We start from the raw sequence: 17,166 nt of genomic DNA, 5'->3' as shown, positions 1-17,166 counted from the left end.
GACTCGGAGTCAATCACATAGTTTCCCGTCTCCACTTATTCCAGTCAAATCCAGTCGCCTTCTGCTTTCCTTTCTTCGTCGTGCTGCTGGCACCGCCACGACCTCTCCCAGCTTTCTTCGGAGGATTCTCATTCCTTTTGGGATCGTCATCGTGAATGGAACCGATTCCTTCCACTTCAATGATATCATCGCTCCCATTCATCGGCGCCGTCAGATCGGGAAAAGGCTCAAACACAGAGTGGGTAGCCCCCTTGTTCTTCTCCCAATTTTTTGGATATATCTGTGGCACCAGCAGGAAATGCTCTGGTGGACACGGCGGAACGGGGTACGATGTGATGGGTCTGAGTATCTTAGCCTCAGCAGGAGGCTTCGAATTCTTTTGGGCAGGGTTCGATGTATTAGCACTGCCACTCGCAGAGGAGACTGGGTTCGAAGTGGTGTTGTTTAAGGAAGTCGAAGACATGGAAGTTTTCAAGGGTTTCAAGGGCCCTCCATCACAAAACTTAGGCCACGGTTCAGCTTTGCACCAGTCTCGTTTAACGAGTGCTGATGCAGTGGCAGCATCTCTCTGCTCAGCGAACACGGATCGCACCATGCCGCCCGACCCGTTCGATTTGGGAGTCGAGCTCCCAGATTTGACAAAAGGGTTTTTCGACTTCAAAACGGAAATTGGAAAGGCACTTGCGCTAGCGAATGCACTTTCCACTTTCCGCTTCTTGTTCTTGTCGGCCAGGGTCGTGACCATGACCTCCACACTTGACAAGGTACGCTTGGTGAGACGCGCACGGTCCATGGATTCGAGTTTTAGTGGTGGTGAATCTTCCTCTGGACCATACGATTGTTGCTGTCGTACCGGTGGTCGGAGTGCGTCTAGTACACTCCATTGGGGTGAAGGGCGCGCCAAAGTCAATGGGTGAAGCTGTTCCTCGGCTGCAGCCCGGATGAGGTTTTCTCTGCGGGGCAGGCGCGATGCATAGAACATAGACGTCGTGCTTGCCTGCATATTCTGAGAGGTAGGTTCAGCTAGCTCGCTGTTCTCTTCATCGACATCAACATCTATCAAACTTATTGGTCTCTCCATCATGTCCTGGAGAATGTACGACGGGGTTCCGTGTTCAGAAAAGAGGTTGCTATGGTTGAGCTTGTTAACGTGCAACTTGAATACGGAGGTGAGTCCGCATGAGTAAATTGAAGTTGAGCTAAGATTCTCGAGCTGCTTAAGCGAGACCTCCAGTGGAGCAGGATGAAACAATAAACGGTTTGAAGAGGGTCTGAAGCCAGCATCAGCAAGATGTTTGGAGACAGCGTGTCGCGTGCAGCTAGTGAAGCGCAGGTCTGGCGATGGGGCACGGATAAGTTGTGGTGCAGAATGGAGAAAGAAGGAAGTTACCGATGGATGATAACAGGGGAAATTTGGATAATATGGGGATAGCCTCGTTGCCTATATTGGTGCAGCTATGCAGGCTCAGGATTCTGAGTCCCCAACAACCAGTCCTGGACTGTAGTTCGTCGTCGCTCCATGACAAGCCGCGAGCAAGCACAGTGAGGCCGTAGGATCCTACGGTTGTCCCTTTTATATCCAGCGCAGTGAGGGTGTTCAAACGGCGAATGACGCCAATGGTGTCGTCGCACACTTCCTTGCAATATGGTAAGGCCAGAAGAGTTATAAAGCAGAAATTTTCCCGACTAGGTACTCTTTGGAGCAATGGTAGATGGACATCACTAAGCGGTATGTCATAGTCCCTGAACTCTTCAGGAAGCGGGTGCATAATCTGCGCGAGTGTTGCCAACAATCTAGGGTTAACAATCGAAACGAAAAACGGTTGCGAATCCTTGTTCTTGACAGGAAGAGGGGCTGGTGTTCGTCGGACCAAAGCACTGACAACATCCCCACTGTAAGGTACGGAATGCTGAAGGTGGTGTAGTTGGTCCGCATGAGGAGTGAGAGCGCGAATACAGAAGTACGCAAGGGGTGGGACGGTCTTCAAGATATTTGGAGGCTCCGGATCCATGTCATAAGGGGCTCTGGGGCCTGGAGGAGGCAATATAGTTTTCGTGATTGAAATGCCTGCATCGTCAAAGACATGGGTTGCGCGCAGTTTAGCGTTCCATAACACGATTGGTTGAGACATGTGAGTTTAGGCGCGCGCGACGCGTTTTATGAGATCACGTGTGGACTGTGGATGTTTTGATTTGTTTGGTTGAACCACTCGGAACACGACTCGGATCAACGACGGCCAGCATTTAGAACACGGGCAGAAGTAATCACGGAAGTGCCATCAGAAAAGTTGAAAGTGCAGATTCTGACTGCGCAGCTCAACGTTAAGAGTCTGTTCGGCCACCATTATTTGCGTTATTTGCGCAAGTTAGAATTTGGTTCTGGCTTTGCTAATCGTCGGAGCTTGAACAAGATGTCACGCTCCGATAACGCTTACTGTATGCCTTGTCCTACTATCAATACAATGCCTCTTGATCCTGATTACGACGAGGACGCTAACGAGGACGAATACGACCTTGTGGAGGCAGAGGAGATGGACCAAGATGCAGAGGAGAGTGATAAGAGATATCTGGCATGCATCATGCAGATGGCCATGCATGCTATGCGCACGGTCATTACAGTCCTCAACGCAACAACTACCGCGCTCGAAGCTTACTCAAACACCTACTACGACAAAGAACCGTATCATACCTCCACTTTGTCGGGGACTGCATGGGTCACCGAACTTCTCACTGGACACCCTGAACGCATCAGATGCGAGCTTGGGGTCCACAAGCATGTTTTCTATGTGCTCATCAATCTCCTTCGGCAAGCAGGTTGCAGAGATTCCAGGCATGTACTGCTCGAAGAGCAGCTTGCTATATTTCTCTATGCGTCTGTCACGGGTCTCTCGATTCGCCATCTTGGTGAACGCTTCCAGCGGTCCAATGAGACAATATCAAAGTACGTATATTGTTGCTGTCCTGGTATCAAGCTTATGTTCTTTCAGGTATTTTAAACGGGTTCTTTTCGCATTCTCCTCGCCACCGATATATACGACATATGTCCGCCTGCCCGATGTAGATAGCCCTCCTCCCCCCGAAATCACGAAAAACCCGAAGTTCTTCCCGTTCTTTGTTGACGCTATTGGAGCCATTGACGGTACACACATTGCATGCCATCCTTTTGGTGAAGATCGGCATGCCGCTCGGGATCGCAAGGGGAACTTCTCTCAAAACTGCCTCGCAGCATGTTCATTCAACCTTTCATTTACCTACATGTTGAGCGGTTGGGAGGGGTCAGCTGCAGATGCTCGTGTCTATCACGATGCTTGTACTACCGATTTCAATATCCCTGAGGGAAAGTATTATCTTGCGGACGCTGGTTTTGGCTCGTGTGATGAGCTTCTGGTCCCGTTTCGGGGCATGCGTTATCATCTTGCAGAGTGGGGTCGTGCTAATACTTTGTATGATGCATTCTGCTAGTACCATTCATACTTATGTTCACATTGTTACATAGGCCTCGTAATCGCAAAGAACTTTTCAATTTGCGTCATGCAATGCTTCGAAATGCTGTTGAGCGCATTTTTGGTGTCATCAAGCGCCGATTTCGTATCCTTCTCCTCCCACCAGAGTACAAAATGGACATTCAAGCGCGCATTCCTCCTGCCTTGTGTCTCGTGCACAACGTTATTCGAGTTCACGATCCAAACGACATGATGGACTATCGTAATGTCTTAGATGCGCACATTCTCACTGACACTGGAAACCTTGCTAACGGTCCTCCTACTGAGCACGCACGCACTCATGCGAGCCTCCGTCGTGACCAGATTGCTAGTGAGATGTGGGAGGCCTACAACAGGGAAAGGATTCAGAGGGGGGAGCAGGCAATCATAGAACCACTAGTACTGTAGTCGCGTTAATACCATAGCCATTCGGACCCTCATCGATGACTATGATCCAAAGTATCTCCGTCAAATGATGACATTGTTGTCAGATTAAGACCAGATCCTCATCGATGACTATGATCCAAAGTATCTCCGTCAAATGATGACATTGTTGTCAGATTAAGACTGGATTCTCATCAATGACTATGATCTATAGAAATAGTGATATTGCTTTGCTACTACAAGTACAATACAAGAGAACATGACACGACAAGAATCCATGTAACACTACTTTGAATGCTGCTCTAAAAACAACCGCCGAAGACTATCTACCTCAATAGCAAGATAAATATCAATGATAGCGATGTCGGTCTGAAATTTATTCAAGATATTGAGTAGTTGTATGTCCTCTAGACCCTCACTCTGCAACTTTTTCACCGCCTTCTGCCTGCGCAAAGGGATGGGATCTACTGATCGTGCCAAGGTGTTGGAGGTGTTGGCCTCAAGAGCATTGGCCGCGCGCTTGAACGTTGTGTTAAGACCGCCAATACTGGTCCCCATCTGCTGGATGGCCACAGGCATCGTCAGGCGTGCAGACTTCGCCGAGTCTCCCGATTTCGTTGAATGTGGGGGGCGGGTAACGATATCAAGCGTACTTTCATCATCATCAATCAGCTTCCGTTTACTGGAAGCTGTTGATGATGGCGCACTAACACAGACCGACTCAAGGGAGGGTTGCTGTGCGGCATCGAATGGAGGGAGGCTCTCTGGGGTGAGGGGGGTTGCGCGCTGGCCGCCTGAAACAGAGCCGGGGAACTTGATCCCATCGAGCGCATCTCCAAGGTCCATCATATGGACCTCATCAAAAGAAAGGGGGGTGGCTGCGCTGCTAGAAGAAGGCGAAGGAATGATGGGAGGTTGTGTCGCGATGGTGGCAAAGAACGAGTTGTTGTTACCTGACTTGACAGGTATGAGACCTTTCAGCACCTCATAGTGCTTCCAACCCTTGTCCCGGAGGCCTTTGGCCTTTGGATTTTTCTATTGATTCATAGTAATTAGCATTGTCGTAGTAGTTTGATGTGAATTGAAATCACTTTACCTTCACAAAGTCGGTCCACATGTTTTCGGACTCTGGGGTGATCGAAGCTCCGTGTTCCATGCTGTAAGATAGTCCGGAAGCGTTGGCCACTTTGTCGACGACGTTGAATGTACCACGGAGCTGAAATTTGATCATTAGTGAGGGTACCAAGGCTGATATAGTAGTAGTACATACCCGCCCCCATTTTGATTGACATGCTGCCGCTGTTTTGCTTGCACCCAAGCAGGGGTGTTTTTCCATTTCAGTGGCAGCAGCAACCCAAAATGTGTGATCAAAGTTCATACCATCACCACCTTGTGAGCAGTTGGTGGTGACATACTGGATGAGGATGGTTTCATCTGCCTCCGTCCACACACACCGATCTCTCGCTTCCGTTAGCTCTGCACCACCACGGGCACTTTTTCTGCCCCGAGACATCCTGTAAGAGTTGCGATGATGGATAGATTGTAGACGGGTAACAGGCATGCCTACTACTTAGTATTGATTGATGGTCACACTGTGACCAGCACGGTCCTATGATTATGAAAGCAAAACATAGATTCTAAACCTGCGTAAACTGGCGCAAATATTGGTGGCCGAACAGACTCTAACGTGATGGTCGTCGACTAGTGACTGTTACTTATTTTTAGAACACCTAATTTTACTGGTAACCAAGTTTGATTTCTCACGAGTGATGATTGTTCTATATGCGCATCACGGTGTCTCACAGATACTCCATTATCCTGCCTTCACCGCTGGGCGCTGACTCGGACTTTCCTAACTTTTTCAGTACTTGTTATTGTTTTCCTTATAGTCGTTCTTTACTTCGACCCGCTGATCGTCCGTCGAGACTATTAACATGGCTCAACCAGCCCACAATGGGCTCAAACAGCCTAACAGTCCTTTCCCAAACCCTTACGGCCAGCCAAATTTCTACCAACAACAGCCTATTCGACAAGACTATGACAATGAATCAGAGATCGGCACTCCCTATGCCAGCACCACTCGTCTCGCAGCTAACCAGCAATTTTATGAATCTAACCCCTTCACAGGTCGTGACTCTGCTTCTGATGCTGGACATGGCAGTCGCTCTTACGCACCATCTATTAACTCACAGGCGAGCCAGCCATATGGTTCCCCCTTTGCCGACTCAGCCACCTACCCATATCCAGCCTGGTCTCCCGACCGTCAGATACCAATTTCCATGGAAGAAATAGAGGACATTTTTCTAGACCTCACCCAAAAATTCGGGTTTCAACGTGATTCCATGCGAAACATGGTTTGTAATATCACACCGTCTCACGCACAAGCACTAATCAATTTTGCAGTTTGATTTTTTAATGCAGTCTCTCGACTCCCGCGCCTCCCGTATGAGTCCAAATCAGGCCCTGACAACCCTTCACGCCGATTACATTGGCGGACAACACGCAAATTATCGCAAGTGGTACTTTGCCGCACAGCTCAACCTCGATGACGCCGTTGGACAAACCCAGAATCCCGGCTTGCAACGCCTCAAAAGTGTTCGAGGCGGCTCAGTCAAAACACCAGGCTCGAAACACTTGGATAGTGCACTGAATCGCTGGCGTAACGCGATGAATAACATGAGTCAGTACGACAGGCTCCGCCAGATAGCACTTTACCTCCTTTGTTGGGGCGAGGCGGGCAATGTGCGCTTTGTTCCCGAGTGCCTGTGCTTCATATTTAAGTGCGCAGACGATTACTACCGTAGTCCCGAGTGCCAAAATAGCGTGGAGCCCGTACGGGAGGGTTTATACTTGCACACAATCATCAAGCCACTATACACGTTCATGCGTGACCAGGGTTATGAAGTTGCAGAGGGCAAGTTCGTTAGGAGGGAGAGAGATCATGACGAGATCATCGGATATGACGACATTAACCAACTTTTTTGGTATCCTGAGGGTCTGGCACGGATTGTCCTTGAAAACCATGTAGGTGATTTTCCCCTACAGCATGCGTTAAGTTGACATCCTTTACAGTCTCGCCTTGTGGACATCTCACCCGCCAAGCGCTACATGAACCTGCGGCGCGTAGACTGGAACAAAGTCTTCTTCAAGACCTACAAGGAGAAGCGTTCCACAGCGCATCTACTTGTCAACTTCAACCGCATCTGGATTCTCCACGTCGCAATTTACTGGTTCTATACCGCATTCAACTCCCCCAAGGTGTACGCGCCTCCAAATTCGCAATTCCCTTCACCCGCGATGACCTGGTCCGCGACCGCCCTCGGAGGTGCAGTTGCCACGTTGATCATGCTCTTTGCCACGCTCGCCGAGTTCATGTACATCCCCACAACATGGAATAACGCCTCCCATCTCACAACCCGATTCATATTCCTCCTCGTCATTCTAGCGCTTACGGGTGGTCCGACGGTATACATTGCATATGTAGAGAACCGTCCAACCCCCACCACCTCGCAGATTCCTGTTATCATTGGCATTGTACAGTTCTTCATCTCCATCGTTGCGACCGTTGCTTTCGGATTGTTTCCTTCCGGACGCATGTTTGGTGACCGTGTGGCTGGCAAGTCACGCAAGTATATGGCCTCGCAGACATTTACTGCATCCTACCCGGAACTCACGCGTACTGCGCGTACTGCAAGCATCATGCTCTGGCTTCTAGTCTTCGGATGCAAATTTACAGAATCATACTTTTTTCTCACCAGTTCCTTCAGCTCGCCAATCGCAGTCATGGCACGGACTACTGTGCAGGGATGCAATGATAAGCTCTTCGGCACCGTCCTCTGCTCGAATCAGGTCCCCTTCACGTTGGCTATCATGTATATCATGGACTTGATTCTGTTCTTCCTTGACACGTACTTGTGGTACATCATCTGGGTTGTCGTTTTCTCTGTTGCTCGCTCTTTCTCGCTTGGCCTGTCGATCTGGACGCCTTGGAAAGATGTGTACACCCGCCTTCCTAAGCGCATCTACGCCAAACTCCTCGCCACTGCCGAGATGGAGGTCAAATACAAACCCAAGGTCCTTGTCTCGCAGATCTGGAATGCCATCATCATCTCCATGTATCGTGAACATCTCCTTGGGATCGACCATGTCCAGCGGTTGTTGTATCATCAGGCTGAGACTGCTGACGGTCGCCGAACGCTCAATGCGCCTCCATTCTTCTTGAACCAGAACGGTGGCAACTATAAAGGCACATTCTTCCCTGCAGACGGGGAGGCTGAGCGCAGGATTTCGTTCTTCGCTAGCTCCCTCACTACCGCACTACCCGAGCCACTCCCCGTGGAAGCCATGCCTACATTCACTGTCCTCGTTCCGCACTATTCTGAGAAGATTCTACTCAGCTTGCGCGAAATCATCCGCGAAGAAGACCAGAACACCCGTGTGACATTGCTTGAGTACCTGAAGCAACTCCACTCTGTTGAATGGGACAACTTCGTGAAGGACACAAAGATCCTTGCTGGGGAGAGCGAGGATGGAACGAGTTCCATCAATGAGAAGACGAACAACAAAGCGGATGACTTGCCTTTCTACTGCATCGGTTTCAAGACATCGAGCCCAGAATATACCCTTCGCACACGTATCTGGGCCTCTCTGCGTGCACAGACGCTGTACCGCACTGTCTCTGGCATGATGAATTATTCCAAGGCCATTAAGCTTCTCTACCGCGTTGAGAATCCCGCCATCGTGTCCACGTTTGGGGGCAACACGGAGAAGCTCGAGCGAGAGCTTGAGAGGATGGCACGCCGCAAGTTCAAGTTCGCCATCTCCATGCAGCGGTTCTCGAAGTTCAACAAGGAGGAGCAGGAGAATGCTGAGTTTTTGCTGCGCGCATATCCAGATCTACAGATTGCGTACCTTGATGAAGAGCCCGGACCAAAAGGCAGCGAAGGCCGGTTGTTTTCGACGTTGATTGATGGTCATTCAGAAATTGACGAGGTTACTGGTAAACGGAAGCCCAAGTTCCGCATCGAGCTGCCCGGAAATCCTATTCTTGGTGATGGAAAGTCAGACAACCAGAACCATGCCATCATTTTCTATCGCGGCGAATACCTTCAGCTTATCGATGCCAACCAGGACAACTACCTCGAAGAATGTCTCAAGATTCGGAACATCCTTGGCGAGTTTGAGGAATACTCCATCTCAAGCCAGAGTCCGTATGCGCAATGGGGCCACAAGGAGTTCAAGAAATCCCCCGTTGCTATCGTGGGCACGCGCGAGTACATCTTCTCGGAGAACATCGGGGTATTGGGTGACATTGCTGCTGGGAAGGAACAGACATTCGGTACGATGACGGCTCGTGCGCTTGCGTGGATTGGGGGCAAGCTGCACTATGGACACCCTGATTTCCTCAATGCCCTTTTTATGACAACACGCGGTGGAGTTTCAAAGGCGCAGAAAGGCTTGCATCTCAACGAGGATATCTTCGCCGGTATGAACGCCTTTGGGCGTGGTGGTCGTATCAAGCACTCGGAGTACTACCAGTGTGGAAAGGGCCGTGATCTTGGGTTCGGCACGATTCTCAACTTCCAGACTAAGATCGGTACCGGTATGGGTGAACAGATGCTTAGTCGGGAGTACTACTACCTCGGGACGCAGCTACCCATCGATCGCTTCTTGACCTTCTACTATGGACATCCTGGTTTCCACATCAACAATATCTTGGTCATCTACTCGATCCAGGTATTCATGGTCACTCGTGAGTCCCGATGTGTTGCACATTTGACATGCGTTCCTGACGAATCGTAGTGCTCTTCATCGGCACTTTGAACAAGCAGCTCGCCATCTGTCAAGTTGATGCGCAGGGCAATGTGCTTGGTGGTCAGCAGGGTTCTGGGTGCTACAACCTCATTCCCGTCTTCGAATGGATCAAGCGCTGCATCGTGTCCATTTTCTTGGTGTTCTTCATTGCTTTCCTACCCCTCTTCTTGCAAGGTAATTCATTAGCATTTTACTTTGGACTGGGCTTTACTGACTGACAACAGAACTTGTTGAGCGTGGAACTGGAAAAGCGCTACTGCGTCTCGGAAAACACTTCTTGTCATTGTCTCCCGTCTTTGAGGTTTTTTCGACACAGATATACTCTCAAGCCATCTTGAGCAATCTGACATTCGGTGGTGCTCGCTATATTGCAACCGGCCGCGGTTTTGCGACGACCCGAATATCCTTTAGCATTTTGTATTCCCGCTTTGCAGGACCAGGTATCTACATGGGCATGAGGAATCTGCTGATCCTTCTCTATGTTTCTCTGACGATTTGGATACCCCACCTCATTTACTTCTGGTTCTCTGTGCTCTCATTGTGCATTGCTCCCTTTGTTTTCAACCCTCATCAGTTCTCATTTACCGACTTCATCATCGACTACCGCGAGTTCCTGCGTTGGATGTCCCGAGGTAACTCGAGGACGAAAGCGAGTAGTTGGTATGGATACTGCCGTCTTTCTAGGACTATGATCACCGGGTACAAAAAGAAGAAGCTGGGCTTTCCGTCGGAAAAGCTGTCTGGGGACCTGCCCCGTGCCTCATGGCGAGCTGTTGTCTTCTCGGAGGTCGTGTGGCCGATCTGCCATGCAGCCATCTTTGTCATCGCATACATGTTCGTCAAGTCGTTTCCCAACGTCAATGGCCAGCAGAACCCCAGCCCCTTGATTCGCATAGCTGTTATTGCGATTGGTCCTATCGTCTGGAATGCTGCTGTTCTCATATCGCTATTTTTTATATCGCTGTTCGTGGGTCCCATGTTCGACAAGTGGGCGAGGTTTGCTTCGGTCATGGCTGCCGTCGCTCACTTTTTCGCGCTGCTTGGAATTGTCTCATTCTTCGAGTTCTTCGTAAGTAATTTAATCTACGCTCTGATGACACTGAACTGACGTGTGTCATAGTGGTTCCTCGAGCTTTGGGATGCATCTCATGCAGTACTTGGCGTAATCACTATCGTTGCCATTCAGCGTGCGATCCAGAAGATTCTTATTGCAGTCTTCCTATCTCGCGAGTTCAAACACGACGAAACCAATCGTGCGTGGTGGTCCGGTAAATGGTACGGCCGTGGCCTCGGTAATACCGCGATGTCCCAGCCAGCTCGTGAATTCATCGTGAAAATTGTCGAAATGTCTTTGTGGAGCTCAGATTTCTTACTCGGCCACATCCTCCTGGTGATTTTGACCCCGCCTGTTCTCATTCCATTCATCGACAAACTGCATTCAACTATGCTGTGTAAGTGATACTGTCGAGCTCTTTACCTATCTGTAAGTCTGAACTCCTGGCAGTCTGGCTCCGCCCATCCAAACAGATTCGAGCACCTCTTTACTCGACTAAGCAGAAGAGACAAAGACGATGGATTGTGAGTCCCATGATTTACCTCTCACTCCATTCACTCAGGTCTTTGACAGATCATTAAATACACCCTGCTCTATATCCTCGTGGTGTCGGGCCTGGCATCTCTCATTGTCCTGCGTAAGTTCACCCCACATCATCCATTATCTGTCTCTAACATGGTTTCAGCTGCTATCTTCCGAAATGAGATCACGTTCCACTGCACTCTTTGTCAGAATATCTAATTACTGGGACACTTACACATGGACTGGCTTGATTTGCCACTTGTATATCCTTTTATACGCTTTCGACTTCGCTTGGTGTATCATAGTAGACGATAAATCAAGCCAATCTACATGGACATTTCGTGGATAGTCTACTATACTTAGGAGCTAGCGAACCTACATTCTTATCATCAGAACTTGTTTACTGTGGCTGCGACTAGGTCGAAGATTCAACGAGATTTTGCAAGTCTCCGAAAACATTATTCAAAAGCATGTCGGCTGGAACACATAATTAGGGGACACAATATAACAAGTCGGTGACGAATCGACTGCTTTGCTGGTATCGAGTTGTGTTGAGGTTGCGTAGTGGATGCTCTAGATTGCATGTCCCTCGATCATTAAACGAAGCCTGCTACCAAGTAAGGTGACCGGTGACCTCTCCTCATCATGCCAGGCGATCTCGGGCTATAACAAAAAGTTCATGATATTGCAAGAGTCCAAAAATGGCGCTGAGTAATTAGTAATAGATGTGATATGAATTGTTGCATCAATTATCCATGTGTACACTTCAGTGAAGGTCGCGCTCAGTCATCATACGGCCTCGCGCACTATAGCTGTCACAACCGTAACGCTAGAGTCGCCGTCAGCAAAAGAATTGTGGATTAAAAGCAATGGCTCACTCATCAATTTTCTGCAAGCTCAAAACATTAAGGAAGTCTCGAAAAAAAAGGTCTAGATCAAACGCACCCCTCCTCGATAATAAAGTCCCTCCCGCAAGGCTTCGCCTGCGAACAACACAGGTACGTGAAAGATGAGAAGCATGTAAACAAAAGCAAAAACAGGACTTACGTGAAAATGGGGTCATCTTCTTCCGTTCTCGCATGCACACTTGTGCATACTCAATAATGCGGTTAGCCATCATCTGCGCTTGTACATCTTCAGAGCCACCTGAGCGAGCTACAAGAGAGCAGATAGCGACGATGTCAGGTGTAAAGACATTGTCAGAGAGTCCGTCAGTCTGCACCCGGAACCTTCGGCACATTATCCAGCGAGAATTGGAAATGACGCACGAATGCAATGATAATATCCCCATCCCGAAGTTTGGTCTCATACTGAGCAGCCCGATTTGGTTGATCGGCAAAATGAGAGGACGGTACCATGTCAGGCGGAAATTTCGTAAGCTGGCTATTGATCAAAGTATCCAAATCAGAAAGCCTGTCAATGAAATGCATCTTACTATGGGCAATTAAAGAAATGGGTTTGTGGTGGTTGTCGGTATATTACCGAAGACGATCGGATGATTAAAAATCCACTGTCACCAAGACTATGCGAAGCCTGCCTCAGTTGAGTTCCTCTGGTAGTGAAGTCTGCCTACTTTGCAGCTCGCAATACACCTGATGATGCGTTAAGACTGATTAAACAAGCAGTACTGGACCCTTAGTAGACGTTCAGGATGGATATGTATGACAACGGTGGGGAACAGACCTGCATTGACAAGACGCTCACGCAATACACCATGGTAGGCGCACTCAAGACATTTGTACGGTGTTAACTCCCATCCTTCAACTTCTTCACGCTCCTCGTACTCTTGAGTTGGATCAATTTCTGGTTCACCAGCCCATCCATGTCGCGAGTAACGATGTGCATGGTACATGAGTGTTTGCGCAAAAAGTGACGGGTCAACGCCTGAGTCAACCCATCCGCCCACACCATCAGCAACACCAAATGACACTCCCTGACAATAAAAACACCATATGAATACACAAGACATATACGGAAGGACATGAACATACCTACCGAACTATTTTGCATCTGTCACACAAGAAAGTATCCAAGCAACAATGCATAGATCTCTTTAGAGGAACACGTGGCTGCTAGACCGTCCAGGACGCACCTCCGTCACGAAGAAAAAGTCCTCTCCTGCATCCCCGCTCGTCGCATTTTTCCATTTTCCAAGCATCTTATCTCGCCAGCGTCCTACCGTGCTGTCTGGTGGGAAAGGAACATGAATGCGCGATTTTTCTGGGGGCTTCGCTGCCCAGCTAGCACCAAAATGAAACTGGTAGGGTCGGGATGGCGGGGAGGCGGGACTTGCGCTGGAGTATGTACGTGTTATTGGTCGGTTAGCGCGCTGGGACACAGACGCCGATAGACAAATGCCCTTGTGCGTGAGTAGGCGAGGCACTGGCGATGACCATAGGCCAAGGGTCATCGTGAAAGGGAACAACAAATTGGGGAGGAGCAACCTGCACTTTGATTTTGAAAACACATGACCTAACGCGCTGACACATCGTGACGCGTCATCAATTCCAATATAAGCACTGATTCATTTATTACTATATATAGATTGGCCAAACAAACCCATTGGATAAACCTCATAGACGTCTTTCAATGTAGCTCTCAATCATACCAGCAGGTGTCAAGGGATATTCTTTCAATTCCACTTCGCCATTCACGACGAAAGTATTGGGCTGCAGCATCATCTTGCGAGGCTACAAAACCGTAAGGTCATATAATTTCATTTTATGGTGAACACGCACTTGTTTCTTCTTGAGAGCGACATCCCGAATCTCGCCATCCCATCCTGGGAGAGGCGTGGTGAGCTTGGTATAGAAGTCTCGTGCTCCAGCACCATCGGCCGTGCTCTTCCGGACTTGAAGGTCGATGAGAAGTTTTCCTGAGACAGCCTGTCCTTGGGCCAGACATTTCTGGCGGTCAAGCTGATCGAAAGGTATAAGATAGGATCATCTGATAGTGCGTGCGAAGAGACTGACGCGAATATACAGGTTCTCTAGCGAATTGTCTGCGCCGCGAACCTCTTCGAGAGTCACTAGACCTTCTTTGATCATGTGCTGGGTGATGCCAAGACTAAGTGCCGGGACAGTCACATGGCTAGCACATGGAATGTAGAAGCTGCGGAACTCACCGAGCTTGCATGTGTGCCTGGCCGTGTTTCTTCGTAGCAGGGTCATAGAACTCAAGAGCCCGTAGACCTGCACGTGCCATTAGCAAGAAGGTGATATAGACGATATCGTCGCAAGTCTTCTTATCGGTATACTGTGGTCAGAGCTGTCAGTAATAAGCACACCCAGTGAGAGGGGAATACTTGCGCCAAAAATATTAAGGATAGTTGGATTGCTTGCGACTGAAAGCGACACGGCTTTAGTGATCGTATAACTTCACGAAACAACTCTCCACAACTTACGGTATAGGGCAACAGTTTCCGCGCGACATTCCTCCATTGAGGAAGAAACTTCGCCAAGAACCGAACCCGGTGTCTGACCAGGTTTATACCACGATGTGCTATATCGCGTTCACGTTAGTTCTACAGTTTGAAAGTATAGACATACATCTTCTTCCCAGTGAGTGGGTTAATGACCTGGAGTATGCAACTTGAGATTACAGTCCACGCTCATGATAAGTAACCCAAACCTTCTCTGGGTCGAAGTTTTTTGAGCCGTCAGCAGCTTCCTGGAAAAGCTTCCCAGATCCATGGCCCAACAGCTCGTGGTTTGCAACCTGAAGCTCAAAGGCGCGCGAATCCCACTCATTGTACAAGTCAAGATCGTCAGGATGGATAAAAGTAACTTCTTCGTCTGTGTAAGGCAAGAATAAGCAGCGCAACAAGTTGTGGCTGGTGGCAAAATTTACCCGGCGCCTTGGCTGAAAGAATGTTCTAAGAGCAAAGTAAGTATAGGACACATTACGCCAAAGATACACTGACAGCTAGGGAGACATTCTTGAAGCCAGTCGATTCTCGGATATCATAATAGTTCTTAGCAATGCATGTTGGTGATATGATTTACCCCCAGTCGAGAATACTTACAGGAATCTTGGTAGGGTCGTCGTCAATCAGTTACTCTCGAAGATACTGCATATACTCACATTGATACCAGCGGGAATACCTATGTCATCTCAAATGAGCCAAATTATTTCATGATCGAGAGGCACTTGCCTCCTGTAGCGAAGTTCACAATCTCCAATGCAGTGAAATCCGGTTTTCTAAATACGTCAACCTCAAAGTCCTTACCCCAGGGCAGGACCTTGATCAACTCCGGTGCGCCATTGACGAGTATGTCATACTTGGCGCTAAGTTCTTTGTCCACGATGGCAGTAAAACCTATCAGAGGCAGTCAGCATGGCGAACATCAGTGAATACAAATGGCTTGCCTTCCCACTCGGCACGACCACCATATGGGTCAACATAAGTTTCAATAAAGCCTATGTAGCTTTCAACGACGGGGCCGACGTCCTTTACCCAATGTGCAGAGGCAGCCTTGTGTTCCTCGATTGACCCAGTCTTAAAGCTAATTGAATTGTACACCAGAGGTAACACAAGGTTGCAAAGCTTAAGACATACGAATTAATGTAGCCCTCAATCATCTTTGTCTGGGTGTCATTGGCTGTGTACTTTTTGGCCTAGAAGAAGGTAAGAAATTTAAACATGTGAATGAACATAAAGTTGACTGAACCTCATGCAATGCCGCAACGGCCTTTGCTAATGCCGCTGAGAAATCGCCGTACTCGACCGTCAACCTGATAGATGTCGGCTCCGCGTTTATTTCATGAATGATCGATTCAGTCTTATTGACAGAGGCAACGAGAAGGGTAAAGTCTTGAGGTCCGTTCTTGCGAACACTACAAGGGAAGGAGACGTGTTTCATATACATAGTAGATTTGAGTATCATGTTTACCGTGTGTTCAGCACATCAACCCCGATTTTCTCAGCGGCAGCTTGGACGGCTGCAACCTCTTCGTCCATGATCGTTTGACCAAGGTAATAGTTAGAGATATGTCCATCCCTTGGTTTGCCGATGGAGAGAGAATTTTCAGGTGAGAGTGCATAAATATGGTCTTTCAACTGATTGGATTGTGCTATTAGCTTCGGATATCGACGTGCATTTAGCTACTCACCTCGTTCCACAAAGGGATGGCGTTGGCTGCATTGGCTGACTTTTCGACTACAGCAGCAAATTTTGCTTCAGAAACACGAGGCACGATCTTCGTGAAACCGAAACTCTTGTAGTTTACCAAGTTGTGCAAAACCTGGAATCGAAGGGGTCAATTGCACAAGGTACACGACGATTTGGACGAGGAGCACTTGCCTGGGATGAATATTGCAGTACTTGCTCGAAATCTTCATGGGGAATACCAGATTTTCGACTGAGTGCATCCAAATCAGCCAACTTCCCGTTGGAACTGAAGGTAAGTATGAGAAGATCGTAAAGCCTTAGCGCTTGGGGAGTCCACTGTTCTTGGATGATCCGAGCACCTGCCCATGAAGCTTGTCCGACGAAATGAGCATAGAGTTGCTCCTTTTGTCTGCATAATAATCAACAGCCGACCTCTGGCAGCTGAACGGTACATACGTGAGTTGTGAGAATGACTTCGCAACCTCGACACGGCAGATCGGAGGAGCCTTGTCGGCCAAGAAGCGGTCTGCAGCTGCGGAAACCATATTTCGATGAAATTGGGTACGAAGCAGTGGTGAACTGCGGAGGGAGATTGTTGACTGATAAGATCTCGAGTCTAACACTCGATTAATAAGCTTGGTCCGAAGCATTCACTTGACAAGCTCTTGGAGCAATGAATAAAAAATCAAAAGCGCGTGACTAAATTACTAGACGCGTCGTGTATCAGTGCCACCGGTACCTGCCGGTTGCATGACGTCAGCAAGATCCGGGGCTAGTCACGAGTCGGCCGATAGTACAG

At 48.6% G+C, this 17,166-nt stretch overlaps 4 protein-coding genes across 4 annotated transcripts; 1 reads left to right on the top strand and 3 right to left on the bottom strand.

Moving 5' to 3' along the window:
• Positions 1–13: 13 nt before the first annotated feature.
• On the bottom strand, positions 14–2,132 carry F5891DRAFT_1182721 (uncharacterized protein; the record flags this gene model as incomplete). Its single annotated transcript, XM_041366205.1, has 2 exons — positions 14–1,335; positions 1,391–2,132. 2 exons carry the CDS (start codon positions 2,130–2,132, stop codon positions 14–16), a joined length of 2,064 nt encoding a protein of 687 aa, XP_041231241.1.
• A 3,528-nt stretch (positions 2,133–5,660) lies between these two features.
• Positions 5,661–11,794, top strand: F5891DRAFT_621581 (glycosyltransferase family 48 protein). Its single transcript, XM_041372496.1, has 9 exons — positions 5,661–6,220; positions 6,270–6,890; positions 6,939–9,618; positions 9,669–9,854; positions 9,905–10,749; positions 10,801–11,131; positions 11,185–11,258; positions 11,308–11,371; positions 11,420–11,794. The coding sequence occupies exons 1-9, from the start codon at positions 5,801–5,803 to the stop codon at positions 11,473–11,475; spliced, it is 5,277 nt and encodes a 1,758-aa protein (XP_041231240.1). The 5' UTR covers positions 5,661–5,800; the 3' UTR covers positions 11,476–11,794.
• A 128-nt stretch (positions 11,795–11,922) lies between these two features.
• Positions 11,923–13,842, bottom strand: F5891DRAFT_1005849 (phosphatase 2C-like domain-containing protein). The gene is made up of 10 exons (XM_041360405.1): positions 13,349–13,842; positions 13,252–13,266; positions 12,940–13,189; positions 12,830–12,890; positions 12,692–12,778; positions 12,525–12,639; positions 12,304–12,472; positions 12,202–12,239; positions 12,135–12,145; positions 11,923–12,085 (listed from the first exon to the last, which is right to left on the bottom strand). Exons 1-10 carry the CDS (start codon positions 13,664–13,666, stop codon positions 12,046–12,048), a joined length of 1,104 nt encoding a protein of 367 aa, XP_041231239.1. The 5' UTR covers positions 13,667–13,842; the 3' UTR covers positions 11,923–12,045.
• On the bottom strand, positions 13,539–16,912 carry F5891DRAFT_1248802 (peptidase family M49-domain-containing protein; the record flags this gene model as incomplete). The annotated part of the gene is made up of 18 exons (XM_041369862.1): positions 13,539–13,946; positions 13,995–14,174; positions 14,229–14,322; positions 14,381–14,511; positions 14,565–14,599; positions 14,660–14,757; positions 14,805–14,833; positions 14,887–15,050; positions 15,106–15,130; positions 15,179–15,229; positions 15,429–15,574; positions 15,625–15,761; positions 15,815–15,873; positions 15,927–16,092; positions 16,149–16,315; positions 16,369–16,500; positions 16,560–16,776; positions 16,824–16,912. 18 exons carry the CDS (start codon positions 16,910–16,912, stop codon positions 13,830–13,832), a joined length of 2,037 nt encoding a protein of 678 aa, XP_041231238.1. The 3' UTR covers positions 13,539–13,829.
• Positions 16,913–17,166: the final 254 nt, after the last annotated feature.

The sequence above is a fragment of the Suillus fuscotomentosus genome, assembly GCF_016647785.1.
Source record: "Suillus fuscotomentosus strain FC203 chromosome Unknown F5891scaffold_6, whole genome shotgun sequence".
Taxonomy (NCBI): Eukaryota; Fungi; Basidiomycota; class Agaricomycetes; order Boletales; family Suillaceae; genus Suillus; species Suillus fuscotomentosus.
The sequence above is the reverse complement of the archived record's forward strand: the minus strand, read 5'-3'. Positions and strand labels throughout refer to the sequence as shown.